The sequence below is a fragment of the Cyprinodon variegatus genome, unplaced genomic scaffold, assembly GCF_000732505.1.
Source record: "Cyprinodon variegatus isolate N-32 unplaced genomic scaffold, C_variegatus-1.0 Scaffold61, whole genome shotgun sequence".
Lineage (NCBI taxonomy): Eukaryota > Metazoa > Chordata > Actinopteri > Cyprinodontiformes > Cyprinodontidae > Cyprinodon > Cyprinodon variegatus.
This window is the reverse complement of record NW_015150514.1, coordinates 1,388,645-1,410,624: the sequence shown is the minus strand read 5'-3', so window position 1 is coordinate 1,410,624 and position 21,980 is coordinate 1,388,645. Positions and strand designations below refer to the sequence as shown.

Below are 21,980 nucleotides of genomic sequence, written 5' to 3'. Positions count from 1 at the left end.
TACACTACGTTCAGTCATTCACCCACACACAGAGGGTGGCAAATTACATTGTTGCCACAGCTGCCCTGGGGCTCACTGATAGAGTGAGGCTGCTGTACACTGGCCCCACCGGGTCCTCTAACCACCAGCAGTAGGCAATGCAGGTGAGGTATCTTGCCAAAGGACAAAACAACACTGAAATCCGAAGCCTGAACCACCAACCCCCAACAATTTTTTTGGGGAAACTCCAACATCCAATGCCACTGGAAACACCCAGAAAGTACCCATGAGGAACACTTGAATTCGTAGGGAAGTGGCTGTTCCAACCGTTGCATTTCCGAAGTCTCCTGAGTGGTGCCCGACTTTACTCGAGTGAATAAAGTGAATAAGATCGGTCGATTATCAAGGGGGTGGGATTGTTGTGGCGAAAGGTTCGCAAGTAAGTTTGGTTGTGGCCAGTTTGTCGGAAGCATCTTGCTAACCAGTTAGCAATTTAGTGCTAGTAGGTTCCCAATGGGAAATTACATTAGGACCAAGTAGCACTAAATTGGTGCCTTAGCAATGTCACTGTCAAGGAACGCTATGGACAACCCCAAACATCTGAAGGTGTGAACATTAGGACGTGTCACAAAGAGAACAGGAAGGACATAATGGATTGTTTTTAAACTCCATTAGTATCATGAACTCTGCATGCATTGTTGTTTTGGTCTGGCTTCCTTGTTCTGCTTCTCTCTATTTCATACAGTGATTAGATGCACCTGCGTCTCTCCTTATCACCTCATTGCTTCGAGCCTTGATTATTTCTGTTAATACCTGCCTCTTTTTATCACTCTTTGCCAGATTTTCTTATCCTTGCCCTATTGAGTTTAGCTTCATTGCTTTTGTGTACCATCTGCTTTCCTGTGCTCGCCCTGCCCTTCTCATTGGCCTCTGTCTCTGGCCTCATCCTGCACTGCCTCCAGACTACTCAAGCCAGTCCTCAGTTTTTTTCAGTCATCACTGATGTAAATGCAATAAAAATGCATTGATTCAGCAATAAATCATGCATTTAAGCTCTAGCCTTCATTAACAAGGTTTCCTTGTATGTTTTCATGGTACCCTTAATTAATTTTTGTCTTTCATTCTGTATTTAATACACTTTATGGATCTGATCTTTTTTTTTTATCACACTGTTTATGTCTCCAAAATTTGGCTGACATGTTTTATTGCTAGAATTATCTCATAAAATTTGAAAGGACATTATGCATCCACCAGTTGCAAATGTTGATGCTGTAGGCTGGAAGGATCTTCTGTAGAGGTCTGTCTGACAGTAGAGCGGGAGATGCCTCTTACTGAAGACGCTCTGTTGGTTTTTAACTAACAGATGAAGGGGATGTTCACTGTTTTCTATAATATTCTTCATTTTAAAGAAAGCCCTCCTTGTGAAATAATCTCCAGAGGTTCTAGAGGAGTTCCTAGACCAGAGCTGGAGAAAATTATCCATGCTTTTAATTCCTCAAGAGTAGATTACAGTACTCTAACAGTCTGTTTACCTGCCTTTAAAAAAAAGCAAAAATAAAGTTTTACTCCCAGGATCAAAAACCTGCTGAGCTATTATTGGTGGGAAAAAAACATCAAGTATTTGCAATAACTGTTAAATTCCAAAAAATGTAGAAAATATGAGATCCACTATCTATGTATATTTCAATTTAGCCACATTGAAAGGTTTTTAAGTCTAGGTGGATTTTTTTTACGTCATGCTTAAAATGAGACTGTGACTAGGTCACTGTAAAACCTTTTTTTTTTTTTCTTTCCAGTTATTCAGAGGTAAATATCCTGAGATCTTTCATTATTTTCCGGCTGAACAACAAAGGCACTTGAGATTAAAGGTATAATGCAGGATGTTCTTTTTCCAGGTGGATCGTCAAAATAAGTGGTCCTCTTAATTGTCAATAATTCTGGTGATATGTTTATGTAAGGTCGTGCAACGTACTGTCCCTGTAACTCTCGTCACGACAGACACAGATCAGTTTCTCTTTAACTGGTTTTTATTTCATCTTTTCTCTCATGTCGTTCAACATGAAACTCCATTTAGGTTCTTTATAGCGTTCATACTTTTATGCCGTGAGAACTGTACAGACACAAATAGATATATATCAGCTCAAACCGAGTGTACAAGTACAAATAAGAGCAGGATGCTGCGCTGCATAAGTATAAACAGATTTATCAATAAAACAAATAATAATACCTCATTAGTCATGAGGAGAGGTTCTTTACACGCTTGAATCAGGCTTTGTAATCTAGCTTCATAGTGTAGCATCTATTAATTTCAACGTAGTAGTACACAAGTATGAACATTGGTTCCTGGCTAAACATAACAGTGCAGAAAAGAGCAAACTTATGAAATAAATTATAAAATTAACCCATATTTTATCTTATAACATGCCATGAATTTACTCATTTCACTGGAAAAAGTCAAAATCTAGATAAGTCATTTTTTTCTTAAAATAAATGCATTTGTTCTTGAATTGAGGGGGTAAAAAAGAAATTTTGCTAATAGAACAAGACAATTTACATTTAAAATGAGAAAACACCGTTGCATTGTTTTATTTCAAGTGCATATTATCTGACTATATCACTTTTAAGAGTAAAAATATTCATTCCACTGGCAAACTACATCATTTACCTACTCAAATTAAGGGTTAATACAGTTAATTTAAGACATTTTTACTTATTTCTAGATGGTTTTTCCAGTGTTAAAGTTTTTACCTAAACAACAACATAAATTATGAATGATTAATTTTAACAAGAATTCAAAAGCACTTACAGTCCCCATTTTCACTTACTGGTAATGAGTCTGACATAGTGGAGAAATTGAAAATCTTTTAAAGTAAGCTTGTATGTGCGATGCAAACAGCAAATTTTGTGCAAAAAAATGTGCATGAGGAGAAATGGATTCATGCACGCTCCCGCACACGTTTAATAGGCGTTCCCTCTTGAAGTGGGTACAGGGTTGTGCATGTGCATTTATTTTTTTAAAGTGGGGAGAGCGGGTCTTATCAAAAATTCTCAAAAATCGTCCACTACATATTTAAAAAAACGAACCTGGGTCGACTACAACTTGTCCAGAACTCTGCTGCAAGGCTTCCAACCCACACAAGCAAGACAGCCCACATCACTCCTCTACTTAAGTCCCTTCAATGGCCTCCTGTCGCTTCAAAGATAACTTTTAAAATCCTAGTTCTTACTTTCAGGGCCCTGCATGGACAGGGGTCTTCAGGTAAATATCGGTTAATTGGACTTTTGGTTCCTCTAACCTGTTTTAGAACCCACGGAGACAGAACTTTTAAAGTGACGGAAACCTATCTCTGGAACAAACTCCCTTTGTCTTTGCACTCCTTGGAGTGCGTGGAAAGAAACTCCACTATTTACACAACCTTTCCAAAACAGCTAATAATCTTTCTCATTGATTTATTTAGTTTTTATTTGCTGTTTTTATTGTTATTGTTATGTGTTATTGTGTAAAACACTTTGTGACCCCTGTCTGGGAAAAGTGCTGCACAACAATAAAACTTACTTAGAGCTGACAGGTCATTAATGTCATGTAATAAATGTTATCATATGAGATCTTTTATCCACTTGAACTCCTTTAACTGTTCCGTTTGGACAAACATGATGTCGTATAGATTAGTATTTTATAGCTCTGGCAGAACTCTAAAAAAGGCTTGTTTCAACCAGCCAATCACCCCTTGGTTTGGTGTCTTCTTGAGCTGTGATTGGATGATCATCACCACATCCCCCATAGGCTGGAACTTCAGAGATATGTGTTGGAAATAACCCAGTTTGTTTTTCCTTGTCTCTTCTTTTTTTTTTTTTTTTTATATTAAGAGTTTTTTTGGGTTTTTTTTAGATAATTCATATTTATAAATCTATATTTATGTCCTCTTTCTGTAGTTTACTGTGACATTTAAAAATGTTCTCTGTGATGATTCTTTAGCCAGAATAGATTTTCCCTCAAGCCCTAAACTTCTTTCACTAATTGTGGCTTAATTTAGAGACAGTTTTTAATGGTAGTAAATTGAGTGTTTTTAGTATCTGTGAAATTAATCAGTACAGGGAATTATGTTCTAAGAAATATTCTTGTTTTTAATTATTGATTTTAGTTTGGTGGACTTTGAGGTGTTAACTCAGGTCCCAGTCTGTCCCAGATTAAACTACATGTGGCATCAAAACGACTCGCATACAAATCAGGTCTGTTTGCAGTGAAGCAACCAGCAGTAAAGCTGGCTGAGTGACTCCCTGAAAGGACACAGCAGGACATTGCTGAGGTTGTCTGAGGTCTGTCTTCTGCAGTCATTGGGCGAGAGGTGGGGTAACACTTGTCCAAGCTATAAGCAGAGACTATCAATTCTTGGCAAATGGTTCCAGAATTAATTGTTCTCAACAATCTAGACTTATTGGCACATTTTGCTTTTTTCTCAGGACAACAACAAACACAATGAAGTAAGAGTACAAGGATTGTATACAGCATTAAAAAAAGATTTCTGTGTCTTTTTTTACTGGTTCAAAGCCATCAATAAAAGTGCAATCCCACACACAAAGTATGCTTGTAGTGACAGTGGAGAGGAAAAACTTCCTTTTACCAGGAAGAAACCTCCAGCAGAACCAGGCTCAGTGTGAGCGGCCATCTGCTGAGGCTGACTGGGGTTCAAGGAGACGGAAGCAGAGATACAAAAAGCAGCTGTAAAAGGCGACCCCATCCAGGAATCCCACAGCCAGGCAGACGAGCTCCAAGCCAGCTCCCATGTCAAACGATAAATAATCAGCACACAGCTAGTCACAGTCAGAGAAACAGGACTACACGAAAAAACAGGCCGATCTCTAACATCTATGAACAAAGGTGTTGATGGCAGTGGAACAGCTGATATTTCTCTCCAGGATGGAGTCACAGCCAAACAGGAACAGGCAAGGCTATTATGAGAAAAAGCAGGGAGCCCATAACGTTGAAGATTGAACTAGAAAATTCTACGGTTGGAGAATAGAGATAGAATGAAGCATAATAAAGAAAAAGGGGTCCCTATCTCCTCCAGCAGTCTAAGCCTATAGCAGCATAACTATGGAAATAGTTCAGGATAACCCGAGCCACTCTTACTATAAACTTGATCAAAAAGCCTTCTCTTAAAAGTAGACAGTGTGTGTCCCTCACAGAAAAAAATGGTAGTTGGTACCACAGGAAAGCAGCCTGGTTTTTAACAAAAAATGCAATTTGGTGCAATTTGCAAAACATTTTTAACTGAACTGAAAAAATGTGCTTGTTTTCTAAGCCATAAAAAGGCTTTTATTTGGGCCACTCTATAAGCCTAGAACTCAAGCACTACTTCAGACATTTTGAATTGAGAAAGCTTCCTGGATGGGAAGTGAAATGTCTTCAAACTTGGAAAACACAGTCCAGTTGTTTGTTTATTTTTTGCTTTGTTTTTTACTTTTTTGGAATAACTATAACCTGGATAACTGAAAATCTTCACCAGCAAAAAAAAAAAAGAAAAGAAAGTTTTTGAAAATATTAAATCTGAGAAAACAGTAAGGTTACCATTAAACCCCATTTTGATTAAGGTCAGTGAGAAGGTTTAAGACGGTTTCATTGCTGAATTGCATTGTTTTTTATTCTATTTTCCAATTTTCTTTTTATTCCTGAATCAATGATTGAACAAATTTCGTTATACAGTAACTGGAAGAAAACAGACGACCCAGCAGATTTTCTGCTTAAACAAAAAGTTCTGCCACCAGATGGCAGTAATACCACACTATGCAGACTGTGAGGTCTGAGTAAAAAGCAGGAGGCAGCAGTGTGGATCAATGACACAGATTTTAATAAGATGAGTGATACACAGGCACCATAATCCAGAGCAGAAGCATCTGGTTAAATAAACACAACATATCAACAGTAGAAAAAAAACATAAAAACTCATGTAAAAATACTCAAGAGTAAAAATAAAAAAACATCATGGATAAACAGGAAAAAAGAAGCATAAATAAAAGGGCAAACAGAGGTGGGCCGCCGCATCCAGTGAATCAGGGAGGTTCGGCACTTCAGCATATTTTAGTGTAATAATACTGACAGAAATTCTTCGCTCTGATTAACTAAAACCTTTCAGCAGTTGAACATAATATTGTTCATGTAGTTGTGCAGTTTGGTTGTCTGTCAACATGAACTCAAGTAAATAAATCATCTACTAAAGTGACGGAATGCATTACAGTATGTTCACACAGCCAGACAGAATAAAAACCATCAGACTTAAGCTTTGTAAAGCAATAGCAGCAATCAGAACTGCTACTAAAGAAAGCAACAGTTTGACCAGATGTGACCATCATACATATTTCATTTTAAACCCTAATGTGGAGAACTGTGCAAAAGTTTGGAGCCATTCCTCATTTCTTTAGATTCCAAGGAGCAGAACTTTCTGGAAAATCAGTGACAGAAGATCTAGCTGCTTGGAAGCAAAGCAGAGGTGGTGTCAGACTTTTTAGAAATGACACTATATGTGTGGACATTCACATCTACACAGCCCAGTAGTACACAGGTATTGGATTAGTATAAAGGGACTGTAACTACTTTACACACTGGTTTCATCCCAGTAAACCACAAGGGGGGGGTTCCAGTTTTCTCTTTACGGACACAATCTAGTGATTTATATAACAGGCTTTCAGGTTCTGGTAAAATACATTATTAGAAGCAGTTTAGATCACATTCTTTAAAATATACACGTGTACAATTTCCTCCACAAGCCTATAGAGGTCGACTGAATCCCTTCAGAACCACTTCAGCCGGACAGAGAGATCTCATAGTCACTGGTGGACAGCCGGGGGCGCCCCACCTTCTGCACATTTTTGGCATTTGTGATTCGAGACGCCACGTCCACCGGCTGCTCAAAGTACTGCACCAGAGCCTGCTCAGTGAGGACGGAGGCCAGAAACTGCTCAAAGGTGATGGCCCAGTCTTTGTCGATGCTGGTGCTGTGGGGCAGCCTCCGGTCGCCAAGATGGCTGCTCCGTTCAGGCCGGTTGTCGCTGCGCACCAGAACCGTGTCTTCAGCGATGTCCTCGCACTGCAGCTTGTCGTCCAGCTCGTGGGAGCCGGCGCTCAGAACAGAGTATGAGGACATTGACGTGTCGTCCTTGGTTTCATCGTCAGAGATGAGCATGGCCGATGATGTTCCCGCCTCCTTAAGGGACGAGTCTTCTAGCTTGATGTCCTGCATTGGTGGAAGGTCCTCACTAGCATCATGCACTTGCACCTCTTCACGGGAGCTGGATTTGTCCTCCAGACCTGCTGGGATAAAAATGTCTCCCAAATCCAGAGCATCCTCGGTGGGTTTGAGATCCAGTAAGTCTCTGGAGCTGGAGTGGGACTTTCCCTCCTGGATGGCATCCTTCTTGCTGCATGAGGAAAAGAGCTTCCCCACTTCTCCCATTTCCAGCAACAGACTGGTAACGGTGGCAGTGGCGTGGTAGAGCTCCTGCTCAGCAATGTCCTCGCTAAACATGCTGTAGAGGGTCTTACAGAGCTCAATGAACTGACTCTGACAGATGGAGACATAAAGATAGTTACTTACTGATCCGCTCCTCACATAAAGCCATGACTCCCTACCAGTCTTACCTGGTTAAGCTTTGGGAGGTCCTTCGTACTTTCTTGTTTAGGTTTGGTCTCCTCGTTCCACAGCTTCAGGTAGTGACGGTAATCAGGAGTACTCAGTTTCTTCACTGTGAAAACATCAAGAAGGACGTACTGAAATTAATTAATTGTTCATAAATGAAATTAAAGGTTTGGGTTTTTCACAATAAAAGCACGACTTAAAACCTAGATACAAGGATGCCTTCTAGAGATTACCAACACTTTCCTGAAAAAAAAAAACGATTTTTAAACCAAATGAGATACTTTGTGTGTCGTTCCATAGTTTGTTGGCATCTTGGCCCATTGCTCCTGTCAGAACCTCTTTAACTGGGATGGGTTTGTAGACAGTCTTGCTCAAACTAACTTCTTTAGCTCCACCCAAAAAGTTTCTGCTAAACTAAGGCCAGCAGCTATGTTTCCATGAAGACAGTAATTGAAAAGAGCAGCCAATCAGATTGAAAAAGTGGATAAACATCCTGGTCAGAATATTCTAGTCAGAGTCCTGCAGGATGGTAATGATATTACAACCGACTGAGGACTGGTTTATACCAACTGAAAATCCCACAGAGGGAAGCATGTAAATGGTTGTTAGTGTCAAGTTATTCAGTCAGAGCAGACTGACCATGCTGACTATTTCCATGCTTTGTCAAGGTGACGGATTTCTAGTTGAGAGGTTTGATCCCGTCAGAATACTCTAATCAGCATGTTTCCATGACACATTTATGCTCGCATCGACCATTTATTCCTTTCATCGTGTCAATGAAAATGGTACAATCCAATTATTTTAGTTTTATTTACTTTACACTTTTAGACTGAATACATTTCCTGTGAACATAACTAGTATGGATTGAAAGATCTGATGGTTACAAGTGGATCAGGCTTCCTGGAGGATTCTTCCTCTCCCAGTGGCATTTCAGACTGGATAACAACACCAGCTCAGCTCAGTCATTATCGTGACGAGGTCGTGCCTTTAGTTAGCACATTTTACATATAAACACATTCATCTTTTGACATAGAACCATTCAGGTTCCTCCCTGCTGTGTTTACTCCAAACATCGGATCCTGTAACCCAGGGATGTTTCTGACTCATGGTCCACCACTGTGCCCATTTCCCTCTTTAATCTCCAGTCACAAGGGAGCTCTGGAGATGTTCTCAATGTCCCAGCAACCATGAAGAACAGCTAGCACAGGATCATACACACAATTAGTCTTATTTGTTTCTTAAGAGTTTAGAAAGCATCCTCACCTTTTTCAGTCTTGAATGTAACTCTGACAAAGCCATCATCCTTTTCGCCTCTGCCCTTTGAATCTCGACCTAAGAGAATAAAAACATTAATGAAGAAATGTAAATATGAATATAAAGAAGCTCCTTCAGCTTTAATTTCTGTATGAACCATTTGTGCAAGGTTTAAACTTTGCTGGACAAAAAAAATCATAATTTCCTGCATTGACGAAAATGGAAAATATAAAAAAAGGTTTCTGGATTTTGTGCGTTGAAATTGTGAGTGAAGATGGTTGTGTCAAGAATCAAGAACAACACGAACAGCGGGACAACAATCTCTAACATTCATTCAGATAACAACAAAATCATTCTATGTGAAAGTAGCCTATTAAAAGTCTAGTAGAACTAGTAGAACTAAATTCAGCTGAGATCCAAAGTTATAGTTCAAACTATGATGGATTTGTTTAGCTAAAATGTTCAAAGCTGTGGCTGCAGTCAGATTTTCGCAGAGATGTTGAAGAAATCACTCTTTGTTTATGACAGAAACCATAGAAACAGGAAAAGGTTCATTGGGCGTAAAGTAGAGGTAGACAATAGATCGGTCAGCTGAGATTTTGGGACAAAGGGAAGTCCTGTCAGAGTCTAACATGCACTGGGAACAAGTCTGACTTAATAATAGCAAGGGGTCACCACAGTGTCACGCATTGCAGCCCTAATAAAGGTTTGCCTTTGTCTAAATTGAGATTGGTCAAACAATATCAGCTCCGAGAATCAACCCATAAAAAGCTCAGCAGCACATATCTTTTTTGGAGAGAAACGACAGGGTTGGTTTAAGCAGAATCACTGCAGACCATGTTGCTATCAGGCCTGCACAAATATATTGTGGTTCTTCTCAGTCAGTGGCTAAATGGTTTACAAGTACTGAGTCCATTTCTATTCACCAGCAGCACCATAAAACTCTAACCCTGTAGGACAAGGTGGGAGGGGACTTACTGATGGATGTTTCTGGGGTGATGTCTTCAAAGAAGTACTGTGTGGCTTCAAAGGCCGAGTCTGGCTCTTCCTGCTCATGGAGGATTTCTGTGAAAAAAGGGAAAAACCTAATAAAGAGGGACGTTCTGCTGCATTTCCGAGACTCATAAACAACTTCTCCAAATGGAACAGTCTCTCTCTGGTTCCAATTTTTGGTCTCTGATGGACTCACCAGGTAACACGTGCATCTTGTAGAGGAGCTTCAGCTTCTCCGTCAGATCCCCATGACATAGAACACCTACAGACACAGCAGAGAGTTAGCAGCCAACCAGACCGTCCACCCTCGGAAGCAATAGCTCCACAACTCCCACCCACTTACCCAGGCCATTGATGAAGTCCCGGAAGTTGATGAGAGCATCTCCGTTCTGGTCAAGGAGGCGAAAGAAACGAGCGGCCAGCGGGTCGGAGTGGTTTCCGTTGGACCAGGGGAACAGCAGGCTGAACAGGCCTTTAAACTGTTCCACGTTGATCCGGTACTGCTCCAGGTACGGTAGGCTCGGGTCGTGGCGCTCAGTGGGGTTATTGCTGCCACCCCAGTAGTAGCTGGTCAGGTGCTCTGCCTGAAAGAGAAAGGTAGCAGATGAGGCAGTGGGTCCGGCTTGGTTCTGGGTGGGAAGTTCCTATGGGGGTTTACTACAGCAACTATGGCTACAGGTTAGCAGGTCCAAAGACCTTGAAAAAATTTGCAGATACAAAAATTGACCCAGGTTCGGCTACTGGACCAGCAGCAGGTTCTGGTAGCTGTTCCATTGAAATCTAGGGGTAAGAACCACCTGGTTTGGGCCCAAAAAGGAACTCAACATTTTGCCTTCCTGGTATCTCCTGAAAGCCTCTAGTTCTCTATGATTATTTTAAACCTGCAGAACTAGAGACCTATCTCAAACCTCCCATTCATCAGTAAGATCATTGAAAAAAGTTGAGTTTCAACAGTTAAATGCGTGCTTAACAGTAACCAAGTGCTTTGATGTCTTACAGTCAGGTTCTCATGCCAACCACAGTGCTGAGGTGTTCATTGACATCTGTACAAATTTAGACTAAGAAATCGGTGAGATCATTCCTTGTTTAATGTTCAGTATCTGAAGCATTACTACATTCTGTGCACTGTGTTATTATTCGAAGAATATGAATGTCTATATCACCATGAGTTTTTAATTCATAACTATAGTTTGCAATGAGCAGATAAGGGTTTTCCCTCATCATCAACCTTTGATATCATGTTTACTGTCGACAGAACGTGAGACTGACCTTGAAAAGCACATAAAGCTCCTCCAGCTCGTCGATGCTAAAAGCCGTCTCTGTTACTATGGTCCGAACCTGGAAGAAAACAGTTTCTGCCCTTTAGAACCAAGAAAATGTTTGGTTCCTCACAAGCAATATGTAGGGAGCTGTGTGGTAACATCTAAGGACCTCCTTACCACGTTACGTTTGGTGGTGTCTTCAATGGTCTGAATGACCCTCAGCCTCTGCTTGAAACGCATCTGTTCGATCACGTCGGCCCGGATGAACCCAAACTTCTGCAAACATGGAAGAGACACAGACATGAAGGTTTAGAACAGTGTGTCATTAATAAAATTACGTCAGAACATCAAGATGAATGTTGGACGTTGTTCCATCAACAGAAGTGTCTAACTAGAGGAGAAGCAACACTGGATGACATGGAGGTTGGTCAGTTGAATCAAGTACCTCGTAGGAGCTGCGGACCAGCCTGAAAATGTCCACCTCTGGGTGTGGTTCTCCGTTATCGGTGAGCAGAGAGTGGAGGTGGGGAATGGGAGGCAGGGTGCTGTCCTTATTAGTCACACTGTCCAGGTACCTGCAGGCAGACCAAAGCTATGATCAAACACCTGTTCAACTGCTCACTGATGAAGGAATAATCTACCAAGAATGGACCACATATCAACGGAGTCTAACATCCAGAAACACAGAACCACTTCAGAACCTAGTTCCTGTGCATCAGGTGGTGCAGCAGAAGTTTCTGCAGAACAGCACAGAACCACCCCCCCTGTATGCTCAGTGTGAGGGATTGCTACAGAGTCAATGAATGGAAGCAATAACTTGGTTTTCCTTTAATCTTCTTAACTCAGGGATGCCAAATGTTGGTCCTTGAGTGCCTCTGTCCTGCATTGTTTAGAGGTGGTTCTAAGGATAGCAGTTCAGCACAGGCCTGTTGATCAGCTACCAAAGAAAATCAGCTGTGCTGGAGCAGGAAACCACTAAAACCAGCAGGACAGCGGCTCTCAAGGACCAACTTTGGGCATGCCTGTTCTCGATGATGGATCGTCCCGAAAGGGGCAGATCAGTGCTGGAGATATAAACCCAACTAAACGTTCTACTAAAGTTGTTGCTTTTTAGTGCTGAAGTCTGAGTCAAGGAACATCAGTTCTACCAAAAATGTCAGTTCTACCAAAGAACATTGGTTTTATTGTCATTACACTGTCACAAGTACAGAGCAGTGAAATGAACTCCATCTGCATTTAACCCATCCCCTTAGGGAGCAGTGGGCTGTCATTGTGCGGTGCCTGGGGAGCAGTGTGAGTTTAAGGGTCTTTTTACTCAGAGAACCAGAGTGGCAGTCTGTGGGAGTGGGGCTCAAACTCAGGAGTCTAAGCTCTATGGCCTAACCTCTAGGCCACCACCTCTCCCATGCCAGTTCTACCAAAGAAAATAAGTTATTTGGTAAAAGAACTTGTAGTGGTTAGGGCATAAAATTTGGGATCCTAAGTTCAAGTCCCACTCCCACAGGCTGCCGCTCTTGGTCTCTGAGCAAGACCCTTAACCCCTGATTGCTGTCCGGGCACCCAATGATGGGAGCCCGCTGCTCCCCAAGGAGGATAGGTGAAATGCAGAGGTAAATTTCACCAAAGTTGAGATCAATAAAGTTAAATTTGAGATTTTTCTACCAAAGAACGTCAGTTTTACCAAAGAATGTCAGTTTTACCAAAAAACACTGGTTCAACCAAAGAACATCAGTTCTACAAAAGAACATTAGTTCTACAAAAGAACAATAGTTCCACAGGAGAATATCAGTTCTACAAAAGAAAGACAGTTTTACTAGGTCAGTTCTACCAGAGAACGTTGGTAAACAACTGCCAGCTTTGGTTCATTTGTTTTCTGAAGGGTGAATAATTGAAAGAGCTAATTTCCTACAATCAAAATCTCCTTTGACTTCTCACTGTAACTGGAACCAGTTTTCTGAACCCAACAGCTTTTCTCAAAGACCCCTACTTTCCCCAGGAAAAAACAGACCAGGTTAATTTAACAAACAGATCTATAATTCCTTCTAGTCCTCCTCTTCCTCACCTGCCCAGAACAGTCATGGCTTCTCCATCATCCTTGCAGCCCAGCAGCTGATGGATGTTAGCGTGCAGCACAGACAACGCCAGTTGAAAGATGACCTTGATGCCGTCATAGAAGAAGCAGTCCACCACTACCACGGCACTCTCAAACGGCATGACGGAGAGGAAGAGGGTGAGGAACCAGGAGAGCGAGATTGTGGATATAACCCCCAGGTCCTGCATGCAGTCGTAAAGCTGGGGGACGTACTCGCGGGCGAGCTCCTCGAACACCCCCTGATCAACAAGGGCCCCTGAAGGTGGAGGAAGATCATAATCAACTCTGCACAAAAAGAAGATCCTAACCTCTGAGAGCACCTGCTCAGACTGACCTACGACCCTGGTGTTGTAGTAGTCAGGCAGCATCCGCTCACAGAGAGCAACCAGGAGCCAGAAAGCTTCTTCTTCTTTAGCATAAAGCAGCAGCACTGACGTCACGATGTTCATGGCCTGATGTTGGGGCGGGAAAACATAGGCGTTCATTAGCAGGATGGAAGATAAGCTGCTGCCGAATGTGGAGGAGTGTCTCACCTGACAGTATCCAATGTTGGGATTCCTGAAGGCGTAGGCTGTTAGGACCCTTCGCAGCGCGGCAATGCCCATCTCGTTCTGGAAGGCCGGATGCTCCGGCAGCGAACGGTGCAGATCCCGCTCAATCTCCTCTGTGGCCAGGTTGTACTTCCCCATGGACTTCTCCACCAGGTCTTCGTAGTATCCAGGGTGGGTTGCCATCTCATTGATGGCTCCTGTCAATAAAACAAACAGGAGCTGAAAGAAGCTGCAGCTTCCCCTCATTTCTCTTGAGCCTTGCATGACGAGCTATCGCTGATCTGACGAAGTCAGAACTCCATGTTAGTGGACCAAATCTGGCCAAAAAAGAAGCCACGTTCAGACAAGAAGAATACAGAGACAAAGAAGAAGAAAAAGAAGTAGCTTCTTTCTTGTTCTAAGATTTAAATATTTCACATTAATCTTAAGTAAAACAAATAGTAATAGCAAAACACATAATGTGACAGAGTTCATCCTCTCAGTGGAAACTAGTGTCCATATTGGGAATCATACTGGGAGAGTACTGGTCCACTTGATTCAGACTCATTTTTTGTTTTGGGCCATTTTAGCCCAGCCTCATGCATGACATGTAAGCTTCACTGGGGCTCATAAATTCAGAAGCTAAACATTTTTCAGAACACTCATTTTAAAAGGCTCCAAATTCTGTATTAATTTGTAATCCAGTTTAGATGTCTTAAAAGCTGCAGCATTGCTACTTAAATCTAGTTTATTCCCTTTTGTTCAGTGGAGAAGGGAACTTTTCAGTGGCTTGTAAATATGACATTTATATATTTATAAGGTGTTTTTTTTTTTATTGAGTCTTAAAAATGAATGAAGGTGAGACGTTTGCTCACCTGAAAAAAGCAGCCACAGCTCTCCTCTCATGCTCTCTGGGATGCCTTTGAGGACCAGCTCCTTTGTCTTCTCCGTGCGGTACATGCACACCCCCTCTCCGTACTCCGTGAAGTGGTTCTTCCACGCCTGCTCCTTCAAGAACTCCTTCGCCTGGGAGGACATGGAAGCAGTAGGAGTCAGAGCAGAACAGAGGAGATCCCTGGTCTTCCAGCAAAGCCACTCACTAGTTTGGGATTAAACTCCTCTGGGGAGCGGCGGCGGTACACGGTCATCAGGGCTTCTGAGGCCGTGGGAACGCTGCTGTGGTTCAGGTTGAAGGTGCGCTCCACCTCTGAAGCCAGACTCTGCTGAGGGCTGCAGGAGAGCAGGGAGCCGTGATGGGAGGAAACCTATGGAGAAACAATTGCATTTCAAAGGTGACAGTGTTACACCAGACTCTATTATCCAAAAAGAAAACTTTACTAACAAAATAAACTTTAACAATGTTAGCAGATGGAGGAGCAGCAAAGCAGGAGCTTCAGCTGACATCCAGGCATGGCTGCTAAAGAATCAGTGAATACAGGTGGGTACCGGCCGATACCGATGAAACAAACCCTAATATGAAACCACAATATCGGCTCACAGGTATATCACTCTCTCTATACTTTAAAAAGAGGGTAAAAGGAAAACAGAAACATTGGCTAACATCATTATATCTACGCCAGGATAATGATGTTAGCTAAGAGAGGCTCATTAAGCTGTTTGCTCTAGAAATGGTCATTTTAGGCTCATGACACAACTTTCTGGGTCACTTAACCTGAGGAAAAGATAAATGATGTTACATCCTCCTCTATACCAATATCCTTCAGACCGAAAAAGCAAACATCATCCTAAAACATCTCTTGCTCCACATCAGAGGTTGTCTGAGCATAGAAGGAAGGAGCTGCTCTCACCTCGTCATCCGAGCTGTTCAGCTCCCTCTCCAGGTAAATCTTGGAGGTGGTTTGCTGCAGGAAGTCGGAGATCCTCTGCACCAGGAAGTCTCTGTCCTTCAGGTTGGCAAACAGGAAAGTCATGCGATTCTTGGTGCTGATGGAGAGCGGACTGGGCAGCACGTTTGAGCTGTCTGCCTTCTCCACAATGGTCACCTGGACACATCAGGTGAATCAAAGCAATGTATGAAAACTAAACATACTTAATTTCTGTCGTAGCAAAGTCTTCAACTAAACTTAACCAAGCAAACTATCTCAGTGATCAGAAGCAGCTCACCTCCCGCAGCGGGATAATGAGGCTGCATAGTGTCTCCTCCTTGCTGGTGAAGCAGATGTAGTTGGTGGAAACAAACATCTGGCCCAGGATGTGCATCTTGTTGAAGGGAGTCCACAGCGTGCAGTCTGTGTGTCCATCCAACTTTTCATCTTTGGGCAGACGAAAGAGAGCCCGGTAGCGCTCGCTCTTTGCTCTTGCATCCAGATCCCTGAAAGATGCAACAATCTCATCTTCTACCAAATTTAAATGCGAAATTCTGCAAGAAAATAAAACCTTCTGTTCTGTTTCAAGGACAGAAAGGATGAAGATAAACACTGCAGAACCAGGTCAGAACACCAGAACAACATGCGAAGAAATGCTAACATGAAAACCTCCACTACTACCCTCACTTACTACTAATAATGGTTAGTACCTCTAATTGGAAGTATTACCCTTACTTGGGCTCATTACTTCTACTCAGAATTACTTTCCTTCAGGTCTAAATGAACAAATAACTGCATTCCTGTGAATGGTTTCAGCTCATCATCAGATGCTAACGCCATTCAGCTGGATGTTTCTTACCTCTTCAGAGCTGAAACCTTCTTGGGTGACTTCTTCTTTAGCTTGGGCAGCGATCGGTCCAGCTCGAAGCCTTTGTTGTCCAGCAGCCGCCGCATGGCAATGTTGGCCAGTTGCTCTGCCAGCTTGAAGGTCTCATTGATGTTTAGGAAGACGGAGAACACGTGCTCATTGGTGCGCGTGCTCACCTTGATGACATCAGGGAGGAGGAGGGTGGCACTCTTCTCCAGCTGCGTGATGTCAGCCCAGCGAACCACTAGCTTGGCTGAGAGTGACAGACAGAAATTGACAGGTTTCAGTTTTATTAACAATCGTAAAAAAACGCTTAATCACTTTGATTAAACCTTTAGAAACCCCCCACCCCCTCGCCAAATCTTAGTGGGTTAGACTGCCAGTTGACACCAGCTGTATGTTTTTAGCTAGCAGTGCTTTATTAGTGATTAAGCATAGAAAGTACCCCTGAGTTCTGTGGTTTTAGTGAGTTTGATTAGATGGTCACTCATGCTGAGCCTGGTTCTGGTTCTGATACAGGTGCTCAGAGTGAGGGGTCGGGTTTCCTTTGGTAATATTTAACTTTTATATATATTGTTATAAACTGAATCTGACCGTAAATGAACTGGGATGACTGGGACAGAACTGGAATCTGACCATTTAACTGGATTTTAAGTTCTGTAAATAAACCAGATATGTTTGTTCATTGAAATCACATCTGCTGTTATTGACATTGACTGACTCATCAATAAGCTTAAAATGTTCCCAGCACTGGAGACGTGTTGTGTGTGCAGGAAGGAGGAGGGATCAGGCACCTTCTTTTCCCAGTAAGTATGAGTAGAAGCAGAGGTGGTTGATGCTAAGGTAGAGCCATCCCTGCCGAGGAACCTTCCCCTTCCAGTAGCTGCAGGAGTAATAATTGACCAGCTTCTCCTCCTCTGGCATCACAAACAGTTTCCGAAACTTGGAGCTCGCCTCCTTAAACTTGTCAGTGTCGTCGTCCTCCTTGACGTCATGGTTCTTGTTGTACTCGGCGATGATACCCTGGAACAGACAACAACAAGGTGAGGTGAGGAGCTGCTCAGTTACAAACCCAGGAACACAAAGTGACTGACATTAACTTTTGTTTTTAGAGGAAACATTTTTTTTTTTAGAGGAAAAATTATTTTTGATTTTGATTCCATTCTGCTGGGGGATTTCAATGACACGACAGTGACACCTGGCGTGGCGCAATCGGGAGGAACTGACCCAAAGCTCTGAACCCGTGTGCTGTTTTATTGACTTCTGTGCAGATTGTCCATAATGAACACCATGTTCAGGCAAAAGGATGTCCTACGTTTCAACTGGCACTAACAGGTCGATGATCCACTTTGTAGTCGTATCTTGTGACCTTCGGCTGCATGTCTTGAACTCTTGGGTGAAGATATATATATGGGTGTACCTTCAGGAGTACGGTGTGGGGGGGGGTCTTAACTAAGGGCCATCTGATCTTTACAAGCGGAACAGGAGCCTGGTCTACATAGCCAGCCTTAAGTTGGACTTCTCCCTGGTGCATGTTGGACTCCGCCAGGGCTTCCCTCTGTCTGCGGCCCTGTTCATAACCTTTTTGGACAGAATTTCTAGGCATTGCCAATGACTGGAGGGGTCTGGTTTGGGGACCGGAACTTGTCCCTGCTTTTAGCGGATGACCTGGTTCTGCTGGCTCCCTCCTGGCAAGACCTACAGGATGAACTGGAGCAGTTCCCAGCTGAGTGTGAAGCGGCCGGGATGAGAATCAGCTCCTTCAAGTCCGAGACCATGGTTCTCGGCCGGAAAGGTGGAGGAGGTTAGAAGAGAGTCCCTGCCTCAAGTGTAAAAGTTGAAGTATCTTGGGGTCCTGCTCACGAGTGAGGGGAAATAGAGCGGGAGATCCATAGATGGATTGGTCAACTGCTGCTATATTGCGGATGCTGAACCAGTATGTTGTGAGAAAGACAGAGCTCAGCAAAAAGGCAAAATTCTCGATTTACTGGTCAGGCTACATTCCTCCCCTCACCTATGGTCATCAAATCTGGATCATGACTGAAAGCATGAGATCCTGGATACAAGTGGCAAAAATTCGATTTCTCCACAGGGTGGCTGTGCTCTCCCTTAGAGATAGGGTGAGGAGCTCGGTCATTCAGGAAGGGTTCGGAGTAGAGCTGCTGCTCCTCCACATCAAAAGGAGTCAGCTGGGGTAGCTCGGACATCGTCCTCAGATGCCCCTGAACACCTCTCTCGGGAGGTGTTCAAGGCATGTCCCATCATTATGAGGCCTGGAGGAACTATATCTCTTGGCTGCCTGGGAGCACCTAAGGCTTTCCCCAGCAGAGCTGGAGGAGGTGTCTGTGGAGAAGGAAGTCTGGGAGTCTCTACTGAGACTGCTACCCCTGCAGCCTGGTCCCAGATGAAGCGGGAAAAGACGAGTACAGGAAATACCCTGACAGCCAGAGTATGTTCAGACCCACTACGGCAACAATCCCTGGGAGTTGTCCTCAGTCTGAACTTTATGCCCAGTAAACAAACGCGCCACATTTAAAGATCCACATTTCCACTGGTTTCACACAAAGACGCCTTCAGCTCGAGGCAGATGACCTACCTGCACCTTCCCCTTGACAAAGGTGGTGATGTCGTTCTCGTTCTCGAATATGGACAGTGTCTGCAGCAGGTTGTGTTCCAGCCACTCCCAGTGCTCCGTGATCTCTTTACGAGAGGTTCCTGCAAAGGAAGACAAGGATGAGTGAGAAGCAGATAATGAGGGTAGCTGCAGCAGTACTTACATGATGCACAGACAGGAGAGCTGAAAGAAGTCTATGATAAAAAAAAAACCATCATGCAAAATGTTCTATACTTATAAAGTGAAAGTGAAAATCTTTAAAAAGCTGCAATGACCTGAGGGCTTTTCTCTGCACTAAATCCATCTTAAACAGAATAAAGTCCAGCTGTTCCTGCAGGACATTGCTGACATTTAAAGCCAGAGTTAGAAGATATCTAATCATGAGAATCATTGCAGATAATAACCCATAACAGCATCATCAAAAAACAGGTCTAACCCCCTTAAAAGGAGTGGATGCATCTGCAGGAGCTCATCTCTGACATAAACCTCCAAACAGAGGAGGCCCAAACCCGTTTAATCAGCAGTTCTGTTGTCATGTTTTTACTCTTTCACGGTTAACCTAATACTTTTTAAACGGTTCTGGCCATCAAACAAAACCCCTTAGGCTCTGAGGAGCAGTTTTAGCAAAACAGAAGATCCAAACATACAGCTGAGAGCTTGTGTAACAGACCAGAGGGTAAACAGCGCCGTACGTCAGCAACAAACATGTTCAACTTCCTTCATTGGTCAGAAATAGATCCAATCGATGCTCAGATACAAAATTAAAACTGATCCATGGGTAGATAATGATCCCAGAACAATGCNAATCTATGCCATGAAGAATTGAGGCAGTTCTGAAGGCAAAAGGGGGTCCAACCCGTTACTAGCATGGGGTACCTAATAAAGTGGCCGGGGAGTGTATATGGGTGGCCCTTCAGGAGTACGGTGTGGGGGGGGGTCTTAACTAGGGGCCATCTGATCTTTACAAGCGGAGCAGGAGCCTGGTCCACATAGCCAGCCTTAAGTTGGACTTCTCCCTGGTGCATGTTGTACTCCGCCAGGGCTGCCCTCTGTCAGTGGCCCTGTTCATAACCTTTTTGGACAGGATTTCTAGGCATTGCCAATGACTGGAGGGGTCTGGTTTGGGGACCGGAACTTGTCCCTGCTTTTAGCGGATGACCTGGTTCTGCTGGCTCGCTCCTGGCAAGACCTACAGGATGAACTGGAGCAGTTCGCAGCTGAGTGTGAAGCGGCCGGGATGAGAATCAGCTCCTTCAAGTCCGAGACCATGGTTCTCGACCGGAAAGGTGGAGGAGGTTAGAAGAGAGTCCCTGCCTCAAGTGTAAAAGTTTAAGTATCTTGGGGTCCTGCTCACGAGTGAGGGGAAATAGAGTGGGAGATCCATAGACGGATTGGTCAACTGCTGCTATATTGCGGATGCTGAACCAGTATGTTGTGAGAAAGACAGAGCTCAGCAAAAAGGCAAAACTCTCGATTTACTGGTCAGGCTACATTCCTCCCCTCACCTATGGTCATCAAATCTGGATCATGACTGAAAGCATGAGATCCTGGATACAAGTGGCAAAAATTCGATTTCTCCACAGGGTGGCTGTGCTCTCCCTTAGAGATAGGGTGAGGAGCTCGGTCATTCAGGAAGGGTTCGGAGTAGAGCTGCTGCTCCTCCACATCAAAAGGAGTCAGCTGGGGTAGCTCGGACATCGTCCTCAGATGCCCCTGAACACCTCTCTCGGGAGGTGTTCAAGGCATGTCCCATCATTATGAGGCCTGGAGGAACTATATCTCTTGGCTGCCTGGGAGCACCTAAGGCTTTCCCCAGCAGAGCTGGAGGAGGTGTCTGTGGAGAAGGAAGTCTGGGAGTCTCTACTGAGACTGCTACCCCTGCAGCCTGGTCCCAGATGAAGCAGGAAAAGACGAGTACAGGAAATACCCTGACACCCAGAGTATGTTCAGACCCACTACGGCAACAATCCCTGGGAGTTGTCCTCAGTCTGAACTTTATGCCCAGTAAACAAACGCACCACATTTAAAGATCCACATTTCCACTGGTTTCACACAAAGACGCCTTCAGCTCGAGGCAGATGACCTACCTGCACCTTCCCCTTGACAAAGGTGGTGATGTCGTTCTCGTTCTCGAATATGGACAGTGTCTGCAGCAGGTTGTGTTCCAGCCACTCCCAGTGCTCCGTGATCTCTTTACGAGAGGTTCCTGCAAAAGAAGACAAGGATGAGTGAGAAGCAGATAATGAGGGTAGCTGCAGCAGTACTTACATGACGCACAGACAGGAGAGCTGAAAGAAGTCTATGATAAAAAAAAAACCATCATGCAAAATGTTCTATACTTATCAAGTGAAAGTGAAAATCTTTAAAAAGCTGCAATGACCTGAGGGCTTTTCTCTGCACTAAATCCATCTTAAACAGAATAAAGTCCAGCTGTTCCTGCAGGACATTGCTGACATTTAAAGCCAGAGTTAGAAGATATCTAATCATGAGAATCATTGCAGATAATAACCCATAACAGCATCATCAAAAAACAGGTCTAACCCCCTTAAAAGGAGTGGATGCATCTGCAGGAGCTCATCTCTGACATAAACCTCCAAACAGAGGAGGCCCAAACCCGTTTAATCAGCAGTTCTGTTGTCATGTTTTTACTCTTTCACGGTTAACCTAATACTTTTTAAACGGTTCTGGCCATCAAACAAAACCCCTTAGGCTCTGAGGAGCAGTTTTAGCAAAACAGAAGATCCAAACATACAGCTGAGAGCTTGTGTAACAGACCAGAGGGTAAACAGCGCCGTACGTCAGCAACAAACATGTTCAACTTCCTTCATTGGTCAGAAATAGATCCAATCGATGCTCAGATACAAAATTAAAACTGATCCATGGGTAGATAATGATCCCAGAACAATGCTGGCAGATCAATCCAGTAGC

General features: G+C 43.4%; 1 protein-coding gene across 1 annotated transcript in view; it reads right to left on the bottom strand.

Annotated features, from left to right (window-relative positions):
• Window positions 1-5,812: 5,812 nt before the first annotated feature.
• Window positions 5,813-21,980, bottom strand: part of tbc1d9 (TBC1 domain family member 9) — a 22,335-nt gene continuing 6,167 nt past the window's right edge. Inside the window, exons 3-21 of the mRNA XM_015371649.1 lie at window positions 21,140-21,258; window positions 17,233-17,461; window positions 16,430-16,691; window positions 15,869-16,076; window positions 15,553-15,747; window positions 14,845-15,009; window positions 14,620-14,770; window positions 13,748-13,962; window positions 13,549-13,666; window positions 13,185-13,470; window positions 11,568-11,697; window positions 11,300-11,398; window positions 11,130-11,198; window positions 10,204-10,444; window positions 10,057-10,122; window positions 9,846-9,932; window positions 8,877-8,945; window positions 7,616-7,719; window positions 5,813-7,538 (exon numbers count right to left, since the gene is read on the bottom strand). Of these exons, the coding sequence (XP_015227135.1) occupies window positions 6,780-7,538; window positions 7,616-7,719; window positions 8,877-8,945; window positions 9,846-9,932; window positions 10,057-10,122; window positions 10,204-10,444; window positions 11,130-11,198; window positions 11,300-11,398; window positions 11,568-11,697; window positions 13,185-13,470; window positions 13,549-13,666; window positions 13,748-13,962; window positions 14,620-14,770; window positions 14,845-15,009; window positions 15,553-15,747; window positions 15,869-16,076; window positions 16,430-16,691; window positions 17,233-17,461; window positions 21,140-21,258 (3,572 nt within the window). The 3' untranslated portion in view covers window positions 5,813-6,779. The remainder of the gene's footprint in view (window positions 7,539-7,615; window positions 7,720-8,876; window positions 8,946-9,845; window positions 9,933-10,056; window positions 10,123-10,203; window positions 10,445-11,129; window positions 11,199-11,299; window positions 11,399-11,567; window positions 11,698-13,184; window positions 13,471-13,548; window positions 13,667-13,747; window positions 13,963-14,619; window positions 14,771-14,844; window positions 15,010-15,552; window positions 15,748-15,868; window positions 16,077-16,429; window positions 16,692-17,232; window positions 17,462-21,139; window positions 21,259-21,980) is intronic.